Source organism: Thalia democratica, chromosome 6, assembly GCF_965202585.1.
Source record: "Thalia democratica chromosome 6, ktThaDemo2.hap1.1, whole genome shotgun sequence".
Classification (NCBI taxonomy): Eukaryota; Metazoa; Chordata; class Thaliacea; order Salpida; family Salpidae; genus Thalia; species Thalia democratica.
The window spans coordinates 17,316,732-17,336,673 of NC_139170.1; the positions used below are offsets into that span (position 1 = coordinate 17,316,732).

The window sequence follows — 19,942 nt, forward strand, 5'->3', positions numbered from 1 at the left end:
AATGATGTATTGCATAGGTAGAAAAAAGTAAAGGCAACTAAAGGTAGGTAAACTTATAAATAATGAAAAAATTTAAAAGAAACAAATGAACACAGTGTCAACAGCATCCGGAATATTTTTTTCCGTTCAGGTATTTCGTAACAGTGTTTGATAACCAATCACAGTGTAGCTGAAACGTCTGTTACGTCTTCAGGTCGTACTCTCGCTTTGACTCGTACAGCTCAAGTGCGTTTTGGTAATCTTCAATCGCGCTCTGCTTGTCTCCCATCATCCCGTAGACGTCGCCTCTTCTCTTCATCGCAACGTAATCGCCAGGGTTTAGCTCCAACGCTGGGTAAAGTTTAAAACAAATGTTCATATTGTTTATTGAACTATACTGTTTCGCTTGTAATTGCAGGTTGTGCAACATGCAACCTGATAACAACTAAAATGAGTAGAAAACTGAAAAGAAAAACTTTTCAACATTGAAGCTATATTAGAAAAGTAAATGTTTAACAAGGTTGCACATTTCGAAAAAAAAACGTTATTCTTATATTTATATTTAAAATATTAAATTACCAGTGGTGAAATCAGATTTTGCGTCTTTGTATTTTTTAATTGCAACATTCAACACTCCTCTGTTGTAAAATGCGTGTGATGATTCGCTTTCGTGTATGATTGCTTCGTCGAAATCATCCATTGCACCCTGGTTAACAAAAGTAATAAATTTATATAATTTGACAATTAACTTAACGTGTACTTCTTTAACACTAATTTTAAACTTGAAATTTAAAATAGCCGAAATATTTTGTTCTATAGTAAATATACAACTTGATGCTAATTAACGTTTTAACCGCGAAACTAAAAAAACCGCGAAAATTTCACAGCAGTTTCGTGAACGAAACCGACAATTTATAAATCAGATTAATAACTTTTCTTAAATAATTACTATGAAAATCTAATTTAAGTTATAGTTACAACTTAAAATAAATTTAAAATAATAAATTTGTGCTTGAAATGAAAACATACATAACTTTTCATTTACTTAAAGGCATTTTTTGCTTGAAAAAGCACTTGGAACAAAAATTTAAACTCAAACAACGCAAACATGTAAGTCATTGAGGAATATCTTGGACAAGGCCCTGTTGACCAGAGAGGCCGGGTGGTCGTTGTGAAGGTTGAGGGTCGCATCGAAAAGTTCAATTGCTTCCGCGTACCGGTGGCTTTGCAGCATCACAGTGCCCGAGTTGAAATAAGCCGGCCAAAAACTTCCGTCTACATCGATGGCCTCCTGTGAACGAAAAATGAAGACTTTTCAAAAGTTTTGTTATTTCCTTTTTTAATTTAAAATATATACAAAATAAGTAATGAAACTTTGGATTGTTATGTTTTTCAATGTAACTTGAGTTTATCTACAAAGAAAAATTACATAACAATTCGAAAGTTAAAAATATATACTACAAAATAGGCACAAAGACAAAAATTATGAGTTTAATCATTTAGCCTGAATACAGTTAAAATAATAATAGTACTTATTTTAATAACTTCATTAAGGCCATCGGGGGGTGAGCCATGTTTTTTACAAGTTGATCTTATTTTAAAGATTTTTTACTAAGCTATTAGTTTTTTCCGTTTAGAAAAATTCGAATTATTTTTTGTGATATGATAGGTCAAAGTCGGGTCGCATAATAGGTTCCCTATGGGAAGGGAAAACTAAAACAGAGAAAAAAGACTACTTAATTTGAAATCTATCTCCTCCTACATTTTTCAAGCAATCTTCTTCAAACTTCTACAGTCTAATCTTTATACAATAAAAACAATAACATTTTAGACTTTAAAAAACTAAAAGTAGAAATACTTTTCATTTTGAAAAAATAAGACTTTTAATTTTTAATTTCTGTCATAAAACTTTTTTTTAATTAAATTATTAAAAATCATAAGTAACGTTTTTTTTTATAATATAAGGGACACTTCCTGAAATTTGATATTGAAAATTTGCTTGAAAAATAAAGGAGTAGATCAACTTTTGGTGACTTTTTAAATTTCAACCAAAAATTTTGCAGGCGTTTGTGTCAGAAAATTTTTATAAAAAATAAAATATTTCAAAAATTAAATTAATTTTAAATTCTATAAAAAACTGGCTTGTAGTTTGTACTTAAAGGTTTTATATAAAATCCAAAGTAAATTTTTGTAAAAAAAAGTGTTTTACCCCCCCCCCAACGCCTTAAATCAAGTTTCATCAGGAAATTATTATTAGTACTTAAAATTTCGTATTAAAACTAAACTGTAAAACTCAACTGAAAATTTTCTTCAAATGCACTGTGTAGTGTAAGAATTGAATGATTTAACGTGCATAATTTATAACTATATATATTTTTTTAAGGTTATCTAATTCTATAAATTCAACTAGAATTTTATTTATCGTAAAAACATGTAAGTTTTACAAAAGTATATTTTGATTTGATAGTGTATTTCGTTTTTGATTTTCAAGTCTTTTATAATTTTAAGAATATGTTTCTATAATTAAATTTTGTTAAACTGAATGTTATTATCTTAATTGGTAAAAATATGCTTCAATTTTTAAATCATTATACTAGTTTCATAAAATGAAACAAAAATGTTATCAAATATAGTTACATTTAAACGTTACACTAGGTTTTCTACTTAATAAACTTTAGATAGCATAAAGATTAAACAATTGATAAAAAATTAAAAAGTAGAAAACAAGAGAATACTAAAAAAGAATAATTAAAAGTTTTGTTATAAACTATTTAGTTTAAAATGATTATAAGTTCAGCTAATAACAAAATGGAAAAAGTTACAGAACACAAAACATTAAACTTTATAATTTTAGTCATTTGAAATTGTTTATTAAATCGATCACATTTCAAAGTTTTAATTTAAAAGTAAGTACGACACGATACAATCAAACACAAAGAAACCTAACAACAAACCTTGTACATTGCGAGAGCGCTCCTCAGATTGTGCGAGCATTGGTGAACGACGCCGTACAGCGTGAACAACCTGGCCGATTTCAAATTTGCCGTTTTCGAAGCGAGCATGATGTCGTTGTAGGCGGCGTCGATGTTGCACAAGTACAAGCTCGATATCGCCCTGCCCGTGTAAGCTTCCGAGCAACTGTCCTGATCGCTCGTCTGCTTGATGGCTATCGTGAAGTGGTTCCACGCTTCTTTGTAGTAACCACATGCCTGTTTGAACAGTTTTAGTTAGCTTCGAAAAAAGGATTAGTGTATCAAATTAAGATGACGTTTTAGATGATTTTAAATCGAATATAAAATTAAAACTGTATTAAGTTTTTGCTACATGCTAAATAATCTCTCAATTAAAATAAAAGTTGTACTTAAAACTCAAACAAGTTTCAAACTTTAAAATGTATGCTACTTTTTATGTGGAACTATTACTGCAAAAAAGTTATGTAAAAACTAGTATTGTTTTTGGTCGACGAAGTTTAAATTATGTGTGGTTCAAAATTCTTTATTTCCTTATTCATATACAATAAACAATTAAACCACACTACTACTACTACTACTTAAAGTAAAGAACTAGAGCCACTTTTCATATAAATATTACTTATTTTGAGTATGCTTATATTTATCAATTTTCATTCATTTATATCTTAGTTTTAGAAATTTTCAAATTATTATTTTTAATTTCTTAAAATTTTCTAAAACAATATTTTATGTACAGCAAAAAGATGGTGTTAAAATAATTTAAAACTATAAGAGATATATTGCTGTGCTCTTCAGATATACTGCTTTGCAACTTCCTTTTATTTAATTTTTTAAGGTTAAGAAATAAAAATTTAATACATACAGTGTTTGCTTACTTTAAACAGATATATCGATGTCAAAAAGTATTAACTTACTTGAAGTCAAAAGTATCACTCCAGAGAGTGTCAATAGTAAAGAAGAAAATAAGGAGAAAAGATTTTCCAGATAAACACCATAATAAAATTTTTTATCCATTATTATTGTATTGAGGATATTTTAAGAATTGGAGAAATCTGTTGCTTACTTGTACATTTTTCAAATAACTTTTGAAAAATTATGTTTTTACATGTAACTAAAAGTTTCATAATACAAGTAACTATAATGTATAGCATTAAATTAAACAAAGAAAGACTCATGCTAACTCAAATTTAATAAGGAAAATCACTAGTAAATTATAGTTACAATCACTAAGATTACTCTAACTAATAAAAAGTTAAAATATATTAAATTACTGAACGCATGTGTGGTTAAAAAATTATGCCAAAAATGCAAAAACTTATATATTTTTCTTTTTTTAACTGTAATCAACCAAAAGATTGGAACTTGTACATTACAAAGAAAAATTGAAGTAAGATTAATCATAAGCAAAAATTACGAGAAGATAAACCCTACCTGCAAGCAGAATCCAATGTGAACTCTGGCAGGGATCTGGGTGGGATCGAGGAGAAGGATGTTGACGTATTCGTTCAAGGCGGCCATCACGTTGTGCGCATCCAAGAACACATCTCCCTTGCCGAGCATGGCAGGCATGAAGTTACTGCACAGTTGCAAGCATCTGTCGTAATCTTCTATCGCTTCTTCCAATTGGAAAAGTCTAAGTAATTTTAAGTTTAATAAGCTGTGCAGCAACCAATATATTTATAGATAGATAAATACTTTAAATCTTGTTCTGTGATATATTCTAAAAAGGTGCTTTTACTGAAAAACTTTATATGCAAGAACTTGCTCAAAGTGTTAGTTATGTTGATATTTTTTTTTAACTTCTAAAAAGTATTATAAAATTAACCTGTGCTTGCAAACAGCTCTAGTGAAGTACAGCGATAAATCACGCGAAGTGTTCTTGTTAGAAGCTTGATGAAGATCGAAAACTGCATTGCGATAATCAACATGATCATCTTTCAAGTACAACGTAGCTCTAAGTTGATTAAAAAAAAAATAATAATTTATTTCGTTTTCACAACTTAAATAAAACTAAAAGAAAAATAAAAGGTGTTGTTTTTTATTAGCACATTTTGTTTATAAATAAAACTAAATGAATCATGCATTTTACCTGTTCATGTGTATCTTTCTTTTCAACATTTTGATAAACTTTACGTCTTCATCAAATGATTTAGTGTCAATCTTCTTGTTAATATTATCTTCGCTTTTGTTAACATCTGAGTTTATTTTGCTCTCTTGCATAAGTAAAAGCGCAGTGCTATAGTCCTGTGTAAAAATGTTATTTAAGGCACATCTATTTACTAAGAATAATGAAACTTAATAATCTAGATACATAATTAGAAAAGTATAATACACATAATCAGGAACACAAAAGATATTTGAACATTATTCATTATTAAAACAAGTACTATGTTCTACTAAATTTCAAAACTTAAACATAATCAAGTTAAAAATATATTTACCGTTTTTTTTTTACTTTAATTCCTGAACTTATTTTATTAATTTCAAAGTTCGATTTTTTTTTTGAGAAAAATCTAATCTAACACTACACTTTGAAAAACTTAATTTTTATGATTTCGTTCTTTTCACATGTTACTATTTTAAATAGTTAGAATTGAGTAAGTAAAAGCATAAAACTTTAAAATATCATTTTCAGCTCTTACTTTCTACGGTATAGTGTGTGTCACGCATCAGAAAAACTCAACCAGGGTTGTCTAAATTTCTCTAGGTTTTTACAAGTACACATTTTTGGGTTTTTTAGTTTAAAATTAAGTTTAAGGAAAGAAACTGTGTTAAAAGATACAAAAAATTTGAAAAGATACTGTAAAGCTACATTAAATGTTATATTTAATAAAAAAAGTGTTATCTATAGGATAGATTTTTTGTGTCAAATCGAAACTTTTCTACATAACATCTTAAAATTGTTAAAAAATCCAGGTTTTTCCAGGATTTCAGGTTTTTTGGCAACCCTGTCAAACTGATATTAAATTTTAGTCCTACTTATCTAAACTTACTACTGTCAAGTTTTAAGACATTTTATATATAAAAAATTTACTACAAGAAACTACTTTGTAACGTTCTCTAAATCCAAAAATTACAAAGCAAACTAATAAAACTAACATCGGTATTTCAGTAAAACTTAAAATTTTTAATTAAATGTTTAGTTGAATGAATGGTGGTATAAAAACATTATAAATAAAACTATTTAGTATGGTGAAATTGTGTTCTAAAACTTAAAAACCTTAGTACTTTTCTCTTTATGACTGTACTAACCTTAGTTCTTTTCTCTTTATGACTGTCTTAACTTTAGTACTTTTCCATTATAAAGTTAAGTTGAATAATTAAGTTTCAGTTTTTTTTTTGAACAATTAAGTTTGAATAAAAAGGCTTTATTAAGTCATCGTTAAAGTATTTTAGAAACTTTTGTTTAAAAATATTGGTTTTCTTAACCAAGTTCTTAATAAGTTTAAATTACAAATTTATTTAACAAATTAAACTATCTACTAAATTTAAGCACAATAATAGTTCCACCGCAGGGAACGGGCTAAAACAAAGAACTCCTACGTTAAAAAAAATTTTTCTAGGTCTGTAAAAAATAGAGTTTTTATTAGCTTGCTGGGGTGATGATAAACTATGTTTCAATAACTTGCGGTAATTGATAATTACTGTGCAGTAGACTACCGCTTAAGTACGCACTTTTGCGTAAATTTTCAATCATCAAGTTTTTCCAGATTATTTTATGTTTCGAGGTAGAATGGCCAGCCTGCTGAGTTAGCCTGAGACTTTCACAACTTTTAAACTAGGATGAGTAATACTGAGTAGTCTAAAAGGCCTGAGATTGTGACAGTCCTGTTATTAAATGTTAATAAACTAAATACTTATGTAGTGGTTGCAGAAAAGTGAAAAGAATAATGATATTTGAGCTGTAATGCTATAAAACAAATAAATCTAGATGACAAAATTAAAAAAAACTACAAATACAACATAGTTATAATATAATTTAAATGTACGCACATTGATGTTCTGAAAATGTTTGGTAAACACAATTTAGTTTGGTACTTTCACTCTAACAAAACAAAATATGGAAAATATGGCTTAATATTCTTTTTTATATCATTGACTGACATTGACTTTCTATATTAAATGTATGTATTATGTAATTATGTAGAAACTTTTTTAGAAATAATAAATCAATTAAAAATCTATTAAATAATTTTGCAGATTAGAATTATGTATTAAATGTTATTTAAAATAAAAAGACTTGTTTATTTGGCTTAATTATTTGGTTGCTAGTTGTAAGAAAGAAAACAAACAACTAAATTTCATATTATACTACGTCGTAAAAAAGTACGCACTACCCGTGCTAAGTACGCACTTTTTGGTCGGGTTCAATTTGCGTACTTAAGCGGTAGTCAACTGTATAACATATAAAAGTTCATCTTAATCGTGTTTAACCTTTAGATATATATATATATATATATATATATATATATATATATATATATAAACTAAACGAACGTGTTTAAGTCAAACTGAGAAAAAAGCTTTAGTTTCCTTTTTAAATGAAGTTGTGAGATACAATAGTTAAACAAACTTTCACTTAGTAAAAGACAGTCAACTAGCATTTTTAATCCAAATCAAGTTACAATTTAGCCAAATGAAAATTGAAAAATATCTAAAACCTTCAAAAAAACCTTTTTTTAAGAAATTTTTGAAATATATATACATAAGATAATCAAGGATATAAGAAATGATTTAACTATGGGTTTTTCTACAGCATCAAGTATATATCAAAATAAAATGATTGTTAAGAAAAATCTACAAACTTATGCACATATTAGTTTAAAAATTAAAAAAAATCATTATCTTTAACTTAGTTGCAAAAATATGTTTTAGATCTAATAGTATATTGAAAGGTTTTTGAAGTAGGGTTTTCAACTTGAAAGCGTTTTAAACTTATATGTGCATAAAAAATTTTTAAATTTTTCTAAATAATCATTCGATTTTTTTAATGAAATGGTCTAAGGTCAGATGACCTTAAGGTACAACATTTTTTTCTTATCATTTCTGTATTCTATTTATACCGTACGTTCTCATTAAGACTAATAAAAAACCCACAACCAACCTGCACAGCTTTGTGCCATTTACCAGAATGCTGGTAGCAAACAGCGCGGTTGTAGAAAGCGAGGTAGCACGTTGGATCTATCTTCACGGCTCTGTTCAAATCGTCCAAGGCAAGTCTTGTTGAGTTGTTGTAAAACTTGCAGCATCCTCGGCACATGAGCGCTTTGATGCTTCGAGGTTCGATTTTCAGCGCTTCGTTGCAATTCAGTATTGCCTAAAGTTGTTTGAAAATTTTTATTAACTACTTTTATTTTTATTTTTTAAGATGTTATTTTAAAATAAAAACTTAAATTATATATAGGTATGTTTGTACAGGCTATAATTTTGCTCAACTTTACGCCAAACTAAGGGCATAAATCACTTTTTTTTCACATTTTGATCTTATTTTATAAAGTTTTAAATAAGCTACAAGATGCTTTTTAAAGATTTTAAAAGTTCAAAATAGTTTTTGCGATATAGCAGGTCAAAGTCGGAGGCAACAATAGGTTCCTTATGGGAGGCACGAACTAAAACTACAAAGACTGTTTCACTAAAAATCTATCTTCTCCTACGTTTTTTTGAGATAAATACCTCAAACTTTCAGGAAATGTTCTTTGCAATATTTAAAAAAATCTGTAATAAGGAATTTAAAAAATATATTAATATTATAAAAAAATTTATTAAAAAAATTAAAAAAAATAAACAAAAAAACGTTTTTTTTTTGTCATAAATTTTTTTTTTTCTAAATGTTGCAAGAAACATTTGACAATTTTGCGCCTCCCATAAGGAACCTATTGAAGTCTCCAACTTCGACCGGCAATACCTCAAAAATTATTTTGAGTTTCAAAAATCTGTAAAAATAAATTAGTAGCTTAGTTGAAACTCAATTAAATAAGACTAAATTGTAAAAAAGGTGATTACCCTCCCTCCTCCCCCTACGCCCTTAAAGTAACTTTTACCTAAATTTTTAGAGAAGAATACTTAACTTATATAGTTGCAGCTGGGATCAGACTATATAGATTAAATATAAACTTTAGCATTTTAAATAACTTAAACTCAAATAAAATTTAAATGTTTTAAGTTTAATGCAGTAATTTGAATAGTTCATTTATCAAAAACCTCTTGCTGATAAACAAAACTAAAGTTGCAACTAACATTTATACAAAATACCTTTATGAAATATTCAAGACACTTACTTTACTGTATTTTTCCTCAGAACCATAATACGCAGCTCTCAGAAAAAAAGAGTTAAAGTTTCTTTTACTGAGCAAAATAGACCTGTTAAGGTCTTCTACACCTTTGGCTCGATTCAACTTCAAACGACAAAACCCTCTCTCATTGTAAGCTTTTTCCATTTCATGATCGGCCTAGGACATTGCTTTATTAATTTGATTAGTTCTAACGACAAATTTTCTACTAGATGAAAAATAGTCAAAAACTAAAAAATGTTCTTGTAGACAAATGTTCTCAAACTTTAAAAAAAACTTTGCACAATAGATGACTTTGAAATAATATGCGCATACTAGGGTTATAGGTATATAATTTTATACTCAAAACTACAATTGTAGTGATTTAATAGAACTTGATAACATACAATGCCTTAAAAACTATTTAAATTAATTAACAATAATAATTTTTGATATACATATACAAAAACTAATGGTGCTTTTCACAAACCTTTTTGTGCACACTTTAAAAACACGTTAAAAGTATATATTTTTATCAGGTGTGCCAAAGATTTTTTGTAAATTTCTTCCAGGTTTTTAAAAAACTAGTTTTTTGGTCCAATTTTAGTATAAAATTAAACTTAAGTAAAAAAAAAACTATCTTAAATAGTACAATGACATCAGAAAGATTCTATAAAGCTATTTTAAAGGTGTTTTTTAACAAAATAAATATTTTTATGATAGATTTTTCGTATCTAATCGAAATTTTATTACTTTAAATGTAAAAATAGTCTAAAACTCCGGTTTTTTTTAAATTTTCTCAAACTCCATGTTTTTTTGCCTAAACTGTCAAATTCCAGGTTTTTAGGCAACACTGATTTATATTAATATTGAAAAAAAGTTATTATAAAGTCAGTCAAAAGTTACCTCGCTTGAAGATTTCGACTAAAAAATAAAGCTAAAATTCACAACAATCTAAAAAGACGAATAAAAGCATACAAGTTTAGATTTTATATACTCATTGACTATTTAAGCAAATCAATGCCTTAAACTTACTTTGATGGCAAGATTGTAAGCTTCAACAGCTTCAGTATAATTAAGCATCTCCTGAAAACATTTGCCAATCAAGAAAAACGTCTCCGCTTGATACTGACCTACTTTTTTGAATTTCCTCTTAGGAAATAGCTTTCCCAAGTTTGAGGAATCTGATCCGAAAATGTTCATTATTTCCAACGACAGTTTGAAGTTTATAATGGCTTCCTTTAAAAGAATATGAGTTTAATTTTTTTATGTAAAATTTCAATAGCTAATGCGTTTATTACACACATGTTTTTCATATTAATACAATGTGTATTTGATCTCAACTTATAGATACAACTTAAGCGGAATCCGAATTTACCACAAGTCAATACAAAGCAACATTTACATGATATCTTTTAGCTTTCATCATAGTTTTTGCCAGCAAAACATGAATGTATGTAGTTGGATTCGTTTTGCAGATGCTCTCCATGTACGTAATTGCATCATCATAATTTTCAAGAAATGTTTGAACTATTGCTTTCTGTGCGGCCGATGATTTTTGGTCCGACTGCAAAGTTTTTGAGAATCACATAACAATGTAAAATATTTAACTTGTATAGTACAAATGTTTTGATAAGAACATGTTTTTACAGTCCCGTACAAATATGTAAACAAAAGTAAATAACTAACTTTTTTGTTAATAACTATAAAACATACTCGAACATTTTAAAGAGTAAGTTTTGTGTAAAAAGCTTATACTGTTTACACTAGAAAAAGAACAAATAACAACGTATTAAGCATCAAACCAGCTTAATAACTGTTCAAAAGCGTGTTTTAATGTTATACGTGTTTTAATTAAAACGAGCATTACAGTTTCCATGTCAGCGATGTACTTGATGCACTTCTTGGCGAGATCGAACTCCTTCATCTCATGCAGGACGCGCGCTCTCCTCACACGCAGCTGGTAGTCATCCGGATTCATGTGGGTCGCCCTCGCTATGTCGTTCGATGCTGATTTGTACAGCTTCAGCTGGAAGTAGGCCTCCGCCCGACACAAGTACGCCCTGAGAAGTTAATGAACTTTGTTGGCAATCGTTTTTCAAATCGTTTGTTAGTTACTGGATTTTTAGCATGAATTTTACCTTTTATGCTTTTCGAGCAAAATGCTGTAAAGTAAGTTTAAAAAATAAGTGCTGCGATTTGTACGTATTTTATTAAGTAGCTCAGATGCGCATAAAAGGTCCCTTATTAAAAACAGCTAGTGTTAGAGGTTTTAATTTAATTATATTGATTATTTTTTTAGTTTATTGTATATAAAAACTTTACTTCAATTTGCAGCTTAAAAAGTTTTGCTTAACTTTTTTCTAACTATTTTTTTTAATTGTCGGGCTAGAATATTTTTTAATAAAATATACAGTAATATAGACTTAATATAGATTTAAAATATTGTAACTAGAAGATACAAGTTAATTAACAAAAACAATAACCTGAAATAAGTTGGATCAGTTTTGATTGCAATTTCAAATTGCTTTGCTGCTTCTAGAGGTTCGTGCAACTTCTATCAAAGTCATTAGTATGAAATAAATTTTTATGAAAACTAACACATACTAAAACTAGATCGTTTAATTATGTAATGTATCAAGAAATACCCTTAATATTGTGAAATAAGTGTATAACTTTTTTATTTCTAACATAAGTAATTCAGTGGAAACTACTAACTTGCAGTATAACGCTTCCGATATTAACTCTGGCGCAAACAATTGAGTGATCCAACACTAACACTTTTCTAAAATCAATTAATGCCTCTGAATATTGGCCCATATCACAATAAATAATCCCCCGGTGTAGAAATGCCTTTAATAAAATTGTAAAGTAACCATTAAGTTTTATGACAAAACTAATGAGATAGTAGAGAAATTAAATATTATAAAAGCTAAAACTTGAGATACTAGAGCTTAGTAAAATGCTTAGTAAAAAGCACATATTCTTTAGTCAATAAAATTAGCAATGCTTTCAAATTATCAATTCTTTAACAATTTAAAGTCATAAATTTACTAATGAACTGTTTTCAGATAGATATACAATACTAACAATAAACATCTTACACTGAAATAACACCTGATAAGTTATGAAATAAAATTTCATCAACAAAAACAAAAAATTAATATACAAAAATTCCAAAAGTATTTTATAGCTTTAAACAAAAACAAACTTTATTATCTCAAAAAAAAAGAAAAAATAATATTTCAAGCTTTAAAAAAATATCACTTTTACATGGATGACGAAAGAAACTTACGATTTTTTTTTCCTGTAAACAAACAATATAAGTATTTTTTTAGATGATAAACGTGTAATTAATAAAATATAACATGCATTACAGTCAAACTATATACTCACAACTAGTACATACCAAAAAAAAACTTATGATTATCTATGAAATGTTTTTTGTACCAACACTTAAAATATGATTAAATAAAAATAAATTAATTTAGAGTATTAGTCAGAATTTATATTTTACTAACTTTTTTATTTAGCAAGCAGAAGCTAACCCCTTTTTAGTAAATAAAAACTAACTAATATTTTTTTATTTCTAAGACTAAAATTAACAGAAATTAGCTTTTATTTTTTCTGGTATTTGTCGGCAGTGCTTGTTTTTTGCAAGAATTAACATGCGAAACTAAATAGCTTAGATCATAAAACAAAATTACTAGTGCGTTTTTTTCTGTGTTGTTAAGCATAAGTGAAACGCTAAGATCTTGAGTTGCCTTCTTGGGTGCAGCTTTCCTTAGCATGGCTCCCCTCAAATAAAAGTTCTCGTAATTGTTCGGGTCTAGATGTATAGCGGCGGACAAGTCTTGCAAAGCTTCGGTGGTCCGGCCCATTTTGGCGTATGCTTGACCCCTATACGACCTACAAGTATTTTGACTATTTATAACGCAGTATGTAATTTTCTTAAAATTGGCTGAAAATCAACCTATTGACCTTGCCAGAGCCAGCTGTTCCGGATGACACGTCACTTGAGTGAAGGTTTCGATTACAGACGGCCACAGCTTTTCACGGAAGAAATACAAACCTCTTTTTATTAACGCATCGCATCTCGTGGGATCAATTTTAAGCACGGCGGCGTAATCGTCCATAGCTAACAACATGTCGCCTGAAGCCAAAGTTTTTGCAATAAATTCTTTTATTTTTTTGAAAAGTTGGTAAAAGAAAATAAACATTTGTACAAGTTTTGTTTGTGAAGTTACAAAACAGCACACAAGTTATTTTAGAAACTTACCCCTCAAATATTATAAGCAAGTTTATGATGACTTAATTTTAAAATATCTAAACTTTTTAACTGCAATAAAAATATTTTAAAGTGTAGTAAAGTACAGTAAAGTTTGGGGAAAGTAAATAACTTTCTATTTTTTAGCATATATTTTCATGATTTTTTTTTTTATTTACCCTTCTTTAAGTTTATTGTAATATTTAAATTTGAAGTAATTGCTTCAAAAATAAAGGAGGAGACGGACTTTTAGTAAACTTTTCAAAATTACGAGAAAATAGCTATATGAAGTTTTTTATATTACATATGATTTTTTTACAAATCTAATAATATCTCAAAATTAACTGTAATTTTTGAATGAAACTATTTTATAGTATGTACTCTAAGCTTTTAAATAAAAGCTGGTGTAAAAAATTTTAAATGTTGGACCCAACCGTGTGGCCTTAAGGCCATTAGTAGGTAAACCAGCTTTTATTACGACTAAGTATTAATTTGCAGATTTTTTAACTAAAAACCCTTTGCGTTTTACCACATTTAAAATCCAAAAAATTTTTGAGATAAAGCACATCAAAGCTGTAAAGTTTAATGGGTACCTAGTGTGAAAATTAAAACGGTCATAACCGACCATTTCATTAAAAGCAAAATACATCTCCTACTGTTTTTAAAAATTCCTGTTTAATTTCTCTCAATGTAATACTTGTGAGTTAACACACTAATAAAAATGTTACGTGTTTTTCAACTTCAATAAAAAAACTTTTATTTTCAATTTTTTTTTTGTATATATGTCTTTTATTGTATATTTTATTATAATATTTCTAGTATTTCCTTAATATTTTTTGTCTTAAAAGTACTACAAGATTTTAAATTTTCACAAAAATTCTTTAGCATAAAATGCCTAGGAAGTGATAAATTCTTATTGAAGTTTTTTGAGTGTCCAGTTCACCATAAAAATGTTCTCTTCATACGTTTGTATCAGAAATATTTACAAAACTGACTACATCTCAAAAGATATTATTTTCTATATAAAGTGTTTTATAGTTTTTACTTTAAGATTTTAAATAAAGCTTTTGTATTAAAATCAAAGTTTGACTGAAAAGTCAAACAAAGGTTTTCGTAAAAAAAAATTAAGTCCCCATCCCTATAACTTTTTGTTTTATAAGCAGTTTTGTTGGCACTGTTTACGCTGAATACCTGTTTTTTCGTAGACAACAGCACGTTCAAAAAATATACTAGCATCAAGAGGATCGATTTTAGCCGCTTGAGAGTAGTTTATAATAGACATGGTGTAATCTCCCATTAGTGCATACAAGTTCGCTCGTGACCTGATAAATGTTATAATGTTAAACATATTTGTTTGAAATCGTTAAAATAAAATTAAAAAGCAAAACTTTGCTTAGTCTACAAATAAAACATAGTTTTTAGAAGAAGATGAACAAATTTCATTAAATAAAAAATTACAGTTAGAACGATTGGTTATAAAATCTTTAAACTAGCTTTAATTTTGCAAAGTAAAAACATTAAACTTTTTATAATTTCTATAATAAAACACTCTTATTCATAGATTAGTAATGTATGCAAAACACATTACCTTTCTTTTTAAGTTTATAACAAAATAGCCATTAAGTTGTTTTCTACACAAACTTGTAAGCAGCAACATCCGTAGGGCTGATTTTGAGCAGATAATTTACATCATCCATGGCAAGATTGTGTTCACCATAGACAAGCCAAATAAGATGTCGTTGCCAGTAAGCTTGCGGAAGTCGCGTTTCATATTCCAACGCTCGCTCCAAATCTTTCAACGACTCTCTGTATAAGTTATAATTTAATAGCTGTTCAGTTATATATTAAAAAATTTACTTGCTAGTCAGCATTTACTATAGTAGATTTAATATCACAACTTTATATTAAATGTTTTACTTAAATTCGTAACACAGCTTATTTATTAACTATTTATCATATTTTTAAAACTTTTAACATAAAAATATATAAACAATTTTTTCATCTTTCAAAGTACGCATGTATTACCATACCACTCTTTGAAGAAAAAAATCTAAGTCGCCAAAATTAGTTTGAGTCAGTTAGAGTTTTTAAACTATACTAAAAAATACGCTTCCTCCGCTACATTCTTTTTATTAAGGTCTCAAACTAATACAGTTATCCTCGCTTATCTGGTCCTCGCTAATTCGGCCAGCTTTAGTCAAAAAGCTAACTTAATCAGATTCAACAAAAATCAATGTTTTCAGTTTAAAACTTAAAGCTGTTATATATTAAATTGTTTACAGTTTGGTTATTTTTTTTTTAAATTGATTTTAAACTTTTAAATTTTTTTTTGTTCATCTTTTATACGCTTGATTCTTTGGAAAAACAAAATAAATAGTATTAACAGAAAAATAAGTGCCATTTTTGATATGCATTACATAATATTACAAAAGGTATATTTAAAAAAGAAGACGATTTTATATTTTTATCCGGACATAAAAGCTTTTCCAACATTGTTGGATTAGCGAGAAAGCAATAAACAAGAGCTAAGTAATAAGATTTATAATGCGTGCTTACATTTTCGAAGCAAGCAGAAAACTTTACTTGTTACAAAAAAACACAAGTTTTACAAACTGAAAAATAAAAGCTAAGTTTTTAAATTAGCTGAATTTTAGGATTGTGATTGAAAATTTATTTTGAAGTCTCTATATAACAGATGTTGCTATAAACTAATTAAACCTCTTAACTTACTTTAGCTAAACTTTAAATATGGACATAAAGATCACTAGCAATAGTTTAAACCAACTTATCTCATTTGAGTAAACCACAAAACAAACTTTAAGAATTTCATAAAAATATTTAGCAGTGGCAGCCATATATCGAAAAATTTAAGTCACAATCAAGCTTTATACCTTAAAAAAACGAGCTTTAATTAGTCGAAAAAGTATAGTTTTCAAAAAAATCTGACTCAATGTCGTTATACTTCAGATAAAAACTATTCTTATTTACAACTAAACACTTAAAAATATCTTAAGGCCATAGCGGGGGGTCCAACATTTTTTTTTTACAAAAATTAACATTGGCTTTTTTATATGAAAGCTTAAGTACAAACTACAAGCTAGTTTTTATAGAATATCATTTAACTAAATATTTTCAAAAATATCATTTAACTTTTGAGATATTTAATTTATTGTAAAAATTTTCCAATATAAACGTATGGATCGCAAATTTTTGGGGGTCAATTTTCTCGGAAATTTTAAAATTCACTAAAAATCTATCTCCTCCTTCATTTTTCAAGCAATCTTCTTCAAATTTTAAGGAAACGTTCCTTATAATATAAAGAAAAAACGTTACTTTAGAATTTTAACAATTTAAAAAAATAAAAATTTTATCACAAAAATAAAATAAAAAAGTGTTTTTTTTTCAAAAATAATATATTTTTACAATTTTTTTTTTAATTCCAAAGTAATGTTTTTTTTTTTATTGTATAAAGATTAGACTGTGAAAATTTGAAGAAGATTGCTTGAAAAATGTAGGAGGAGATAGATTTTCAATGAAATAGTCTTTTTTTGCTGTTTTAGTTTTCCCTTCCCATAGGTAATCTTTTATGCGGCACGACTTTGACTGGTCATATCTCAAAAAATAATTTGAATTTGTTTAAACAATAAAAATCATATTGAAGCTTAGAAGAAACTCTATAAAATAAGATCAACTTGTAAAAAACATGGTTTATCCCCCCTATGGCCTTATGTTTTGAAAATAAAACTTGAAACTATCCATAGTTAGTCTTACTGCTTGCTTTAACACTCAAAAGTAAAACTAAACACACTTTAACTTTCCTATTTTTCGGAGCAAAGTTGCTCTCCTGACCAAGTGAAGCGCTTTTCTTGTTTTAGCAAAATTTTCAGTCCCTTTGATCTGGGCAGTCAAGTTTATTATTTCTGCTTTAATTGCATCTTCAGTTTCAACTACATCTAAAAACATATTTTTATTAAAATAGTAACTAAACAAATACTAGTATAATTTAACAAAAAGATTGTAAAACAACCGAGGTACAATTTGTACATATATTTTTTAATATAAAAACTAATACAATTTAAACTATTTTAAGGTTAAATAATATTTATAAATTTTATATTTACCACAGTTTATATATTTATAACGGTATGTGGAGGTAAATAAACTAAGTATATAAAAATGACAAACGAACATAATAAACAAAAAATGACAAACGTGCACTAACTATTGAAAAATATAAGTTTATTTTGCAATGATATTGAAAAATAAGTTTTAACAAGCTTTTAAGAGGTTTTAAATAAGTCAGTGGCAACAGCTAAAATAACTTTATTTAATACAACACGCATAAAAACGATTAATTTAATAGAAATCAATCTTCACTGACTGTTCAAGCTGTGCACGATAGCAGGAGGTATTTCATCAGGGATTACTTTCACGCTTGACTTGCTGATTTCTTTTCTGAGTTCTGCCTCAATAACATCATTGCTCTCTTCAAACTCTTTCTCTTCTTGTTCATATTGTTTTTGTACATCTTGTTTTTTGCCTTCTTCTTCATCTGGAATATATGCAAGTTCTTCTTCCGGGGGAAATACCTAAATGAATGTAAAATATCGTTGCAACACTACTTCGACAACTATAATAAATAAAATAATGTTTTAGTGTTAAACAAAACTTCTAAGACAAACTGTTCCTCACAAAGATTTAAAACTATAATTTAACTTTTAGACGTCTTTCCATACCAAGGATATGTATTTATATTTAGAACTAGAATATTTTCAATTTTTTAAAATCTAGCTTCCAATATATTACTACAGATAAATTGTATTCTAAAAATGGTTCCTACCGTGTAAATGCTTATAAGATAGTTCAACTAATAAACAAGTTCCAAAACTGTTCACCAAAAATTAAATAAGTCGAATAAATATTACTTATAAAAGTTAGTCATACTACTAAAATTATTAAAGCAGTTTTCAGTGGAAAACATAATATTCTTAACTTTAAACACAATTAATATTATGCGTACGTACAGTATTTAAGTAGCTTGAAACCACTGTTCTAAACAGCTAGTTGCATTCAAGCTCTAATCAGACATTAAGCAACATCTAATACTTTACACACAAAAGTTAAACTAAGGTTTTTTTTATCAAAAGTTTCAAAGCATGAAAAATCACTATAAAACATGCTTACAAGTTATTAAAATAACAAACCTGATCAAACCAAGCGTTCCAAATATCTCGTGTCCATTCTCTCTCGCCTTTTTGATATTTTTCGTGGTTCTCATGTCTTGATACAAACCACTCAAAATCGATATCGTTTGGCATGCTTTGTGAAAAAAAACTTTTACAAAAAAAAAAATGTTTTCTTAAAGACCTTTTAAGTAAACCCTTTAATAAATTGAAAAAATTTTATATTTCAAATAAATAACAAAAAGTTTAACAAAACTAGTTTAATTTTTATTATTTAACAAAACCTTTGCGATCGTTTCAACTCTCCGTAAAACAACGCAGTATGATCTTTGTTGAATTTTTTATTTAGAAAGATACACTGGTGGTGAAGGCTAGAGGAAAAAGAATCAGATCTTAACAACTTGTTGGGCTCGTATAACTCCAGTTGTTTAAAAGCAAAAACAGCAAACTTTGTTCTCTTTTTCTGTTATTGGATAAGTAAGGTAAGTATATAATTATCTTTTTTAACAAAAAAAGTAAAAATATTCAAACATATCAGTAGTATGTTTAGGTTTTTTTTTTACAACAGTCTATTCTGAAATATCTGAACGACATAACTAAATTTATGCAAAGCATCTAATTTTGTCTGAATATTAAACGTATACACGAAAAATATTACTTAGATTTGTAGTCTAAAAATAGTATGTAAGTTGAGATTCAAACTTAACATTTAACCAAAAGAATTTAAACGAGCTTCTAATACCTCAACGTCTGAAAAAATACAAATTTAATCTGACATTAACTATCTAACATGTTTTCTTTTTTTGGTAGTTGGAGAGGTTTTTCGGTTAGTAGGAGAAGTTCGAGTTGGAGAGCTTTTCTTTGTATTAGGCGATTTAGGTTTTGAAAGAATTTTAGACTCAGGCTTCATAGATAATCTTGATACCTTTGATGTGCGAGGGCTTAACTTAATTTTATTTGACTTCCTTTCATCGACTTTCACATTTGTATAAATGATTTTTTCCTCCGAATTAGCATCACTACTTAACTTAAAAAAAATGATAAAATTTAATTGAAGTTAATATTACTATGTCAGTTTTAAAAAGTTTCTGCAATAAAGGTTTAAAACTACCATTATATTAAAGTTTTTAAACAGCTTATAACTGTTATAACTAAAGTAGTTCTTTATTAATCAAGCCTTAAAAATATAAGTTTTTAAATTAAATTTCTTTGTTACTGAAAAGATTAAATTTATCACAAAAACATACTATTTAAAGAATCTTTTATTTATAA

At 27.5% G+C, this 19,942-nt stretch overlaps 1 protein-coding gene across 1 annotated transcript in view; it reads right to left on the minus strand.

Annotated features, from left to right (window-relative positions):
* The window catches only part of LOC145838869 (uncharacterized), a 31,879-nt gene continuing 11,937 nt past the window's right edge, over nt 1–19,942 (minus strand). Inside the window, exons 12-34 of the mRNA XM_082946490.1 lie at nt 19,461–19,697; nt 18,955–19,133; nt 18,692–18,806; nt 17,869–18,076; nt 17,296–17,440; nt 15,129–15,293; nt 14,679–14,809; nt 13,202–13,373; nt 12,928–13,129; nt 11,939–12,073; nt 11,707–11,777; nt 11,091–11,283; nt 10,626–10,787; nt 10,256–10,459; nt 9,230–9,400; nt 8,056–8,268; nt 5,041–5,195; nt 4,777–4,905; nt 4,383–4,584; nt 2,934–3,188; nt 1,088–1,270; nt 559–685; nt 1–330 (exon numbers count right to left, since the gene is read on the minus strand). Of these exons, the coding sequence (XP_082802616.1) occupies nt 182–330; nt 559–685; nt 1,088–1,270; nt 2,934–3,188; nt 4,383–4,584; nt 4,777–4,905; nt 5,041–5,195; nt 8,056–8,268; nt 9,230–9,400; nt 10,256–10,459; nt 10,626–10,787; nt 11,091–11,283; nt 11,707–11,777; nt 11,939–12,073; nt 12,928–13,129; nt 13,202–13,373; nt 14,679–14,809; nt 15,129–15,293; nt 17,296–17,440; nt 17,869–18,076; nt 18,692–18,806; nt 18,955–19,133; nt 19,461–19,697 (3,903 nt within the window). The 3' untranslated portion in view covers nt 1–181. The remainder of the gene's footprint in view (nt 331–558; nt 686–1,087; nt 1,271–2,933; nt 3,189–4,382; nt 4,585–4,776; nt 4,906–5,040; nt 5,196–8,055; nt 8,269–9,229; nt 9,401–10,255; nt 10,460–10,625; nt 10,788–11,090; nt 11,284–11,706; nt 11,778–11,938; nt 12,074–12,927; nt 13,130–13,201; nt 13,374–14,678; nt 14,810–15,128; nt 15,294–17,295; nt 17,441–17,868; nt 18,077–18,691; nt 18,807–18,954; nt 19,134–19,460; nt 19,698–19,942) is intronic.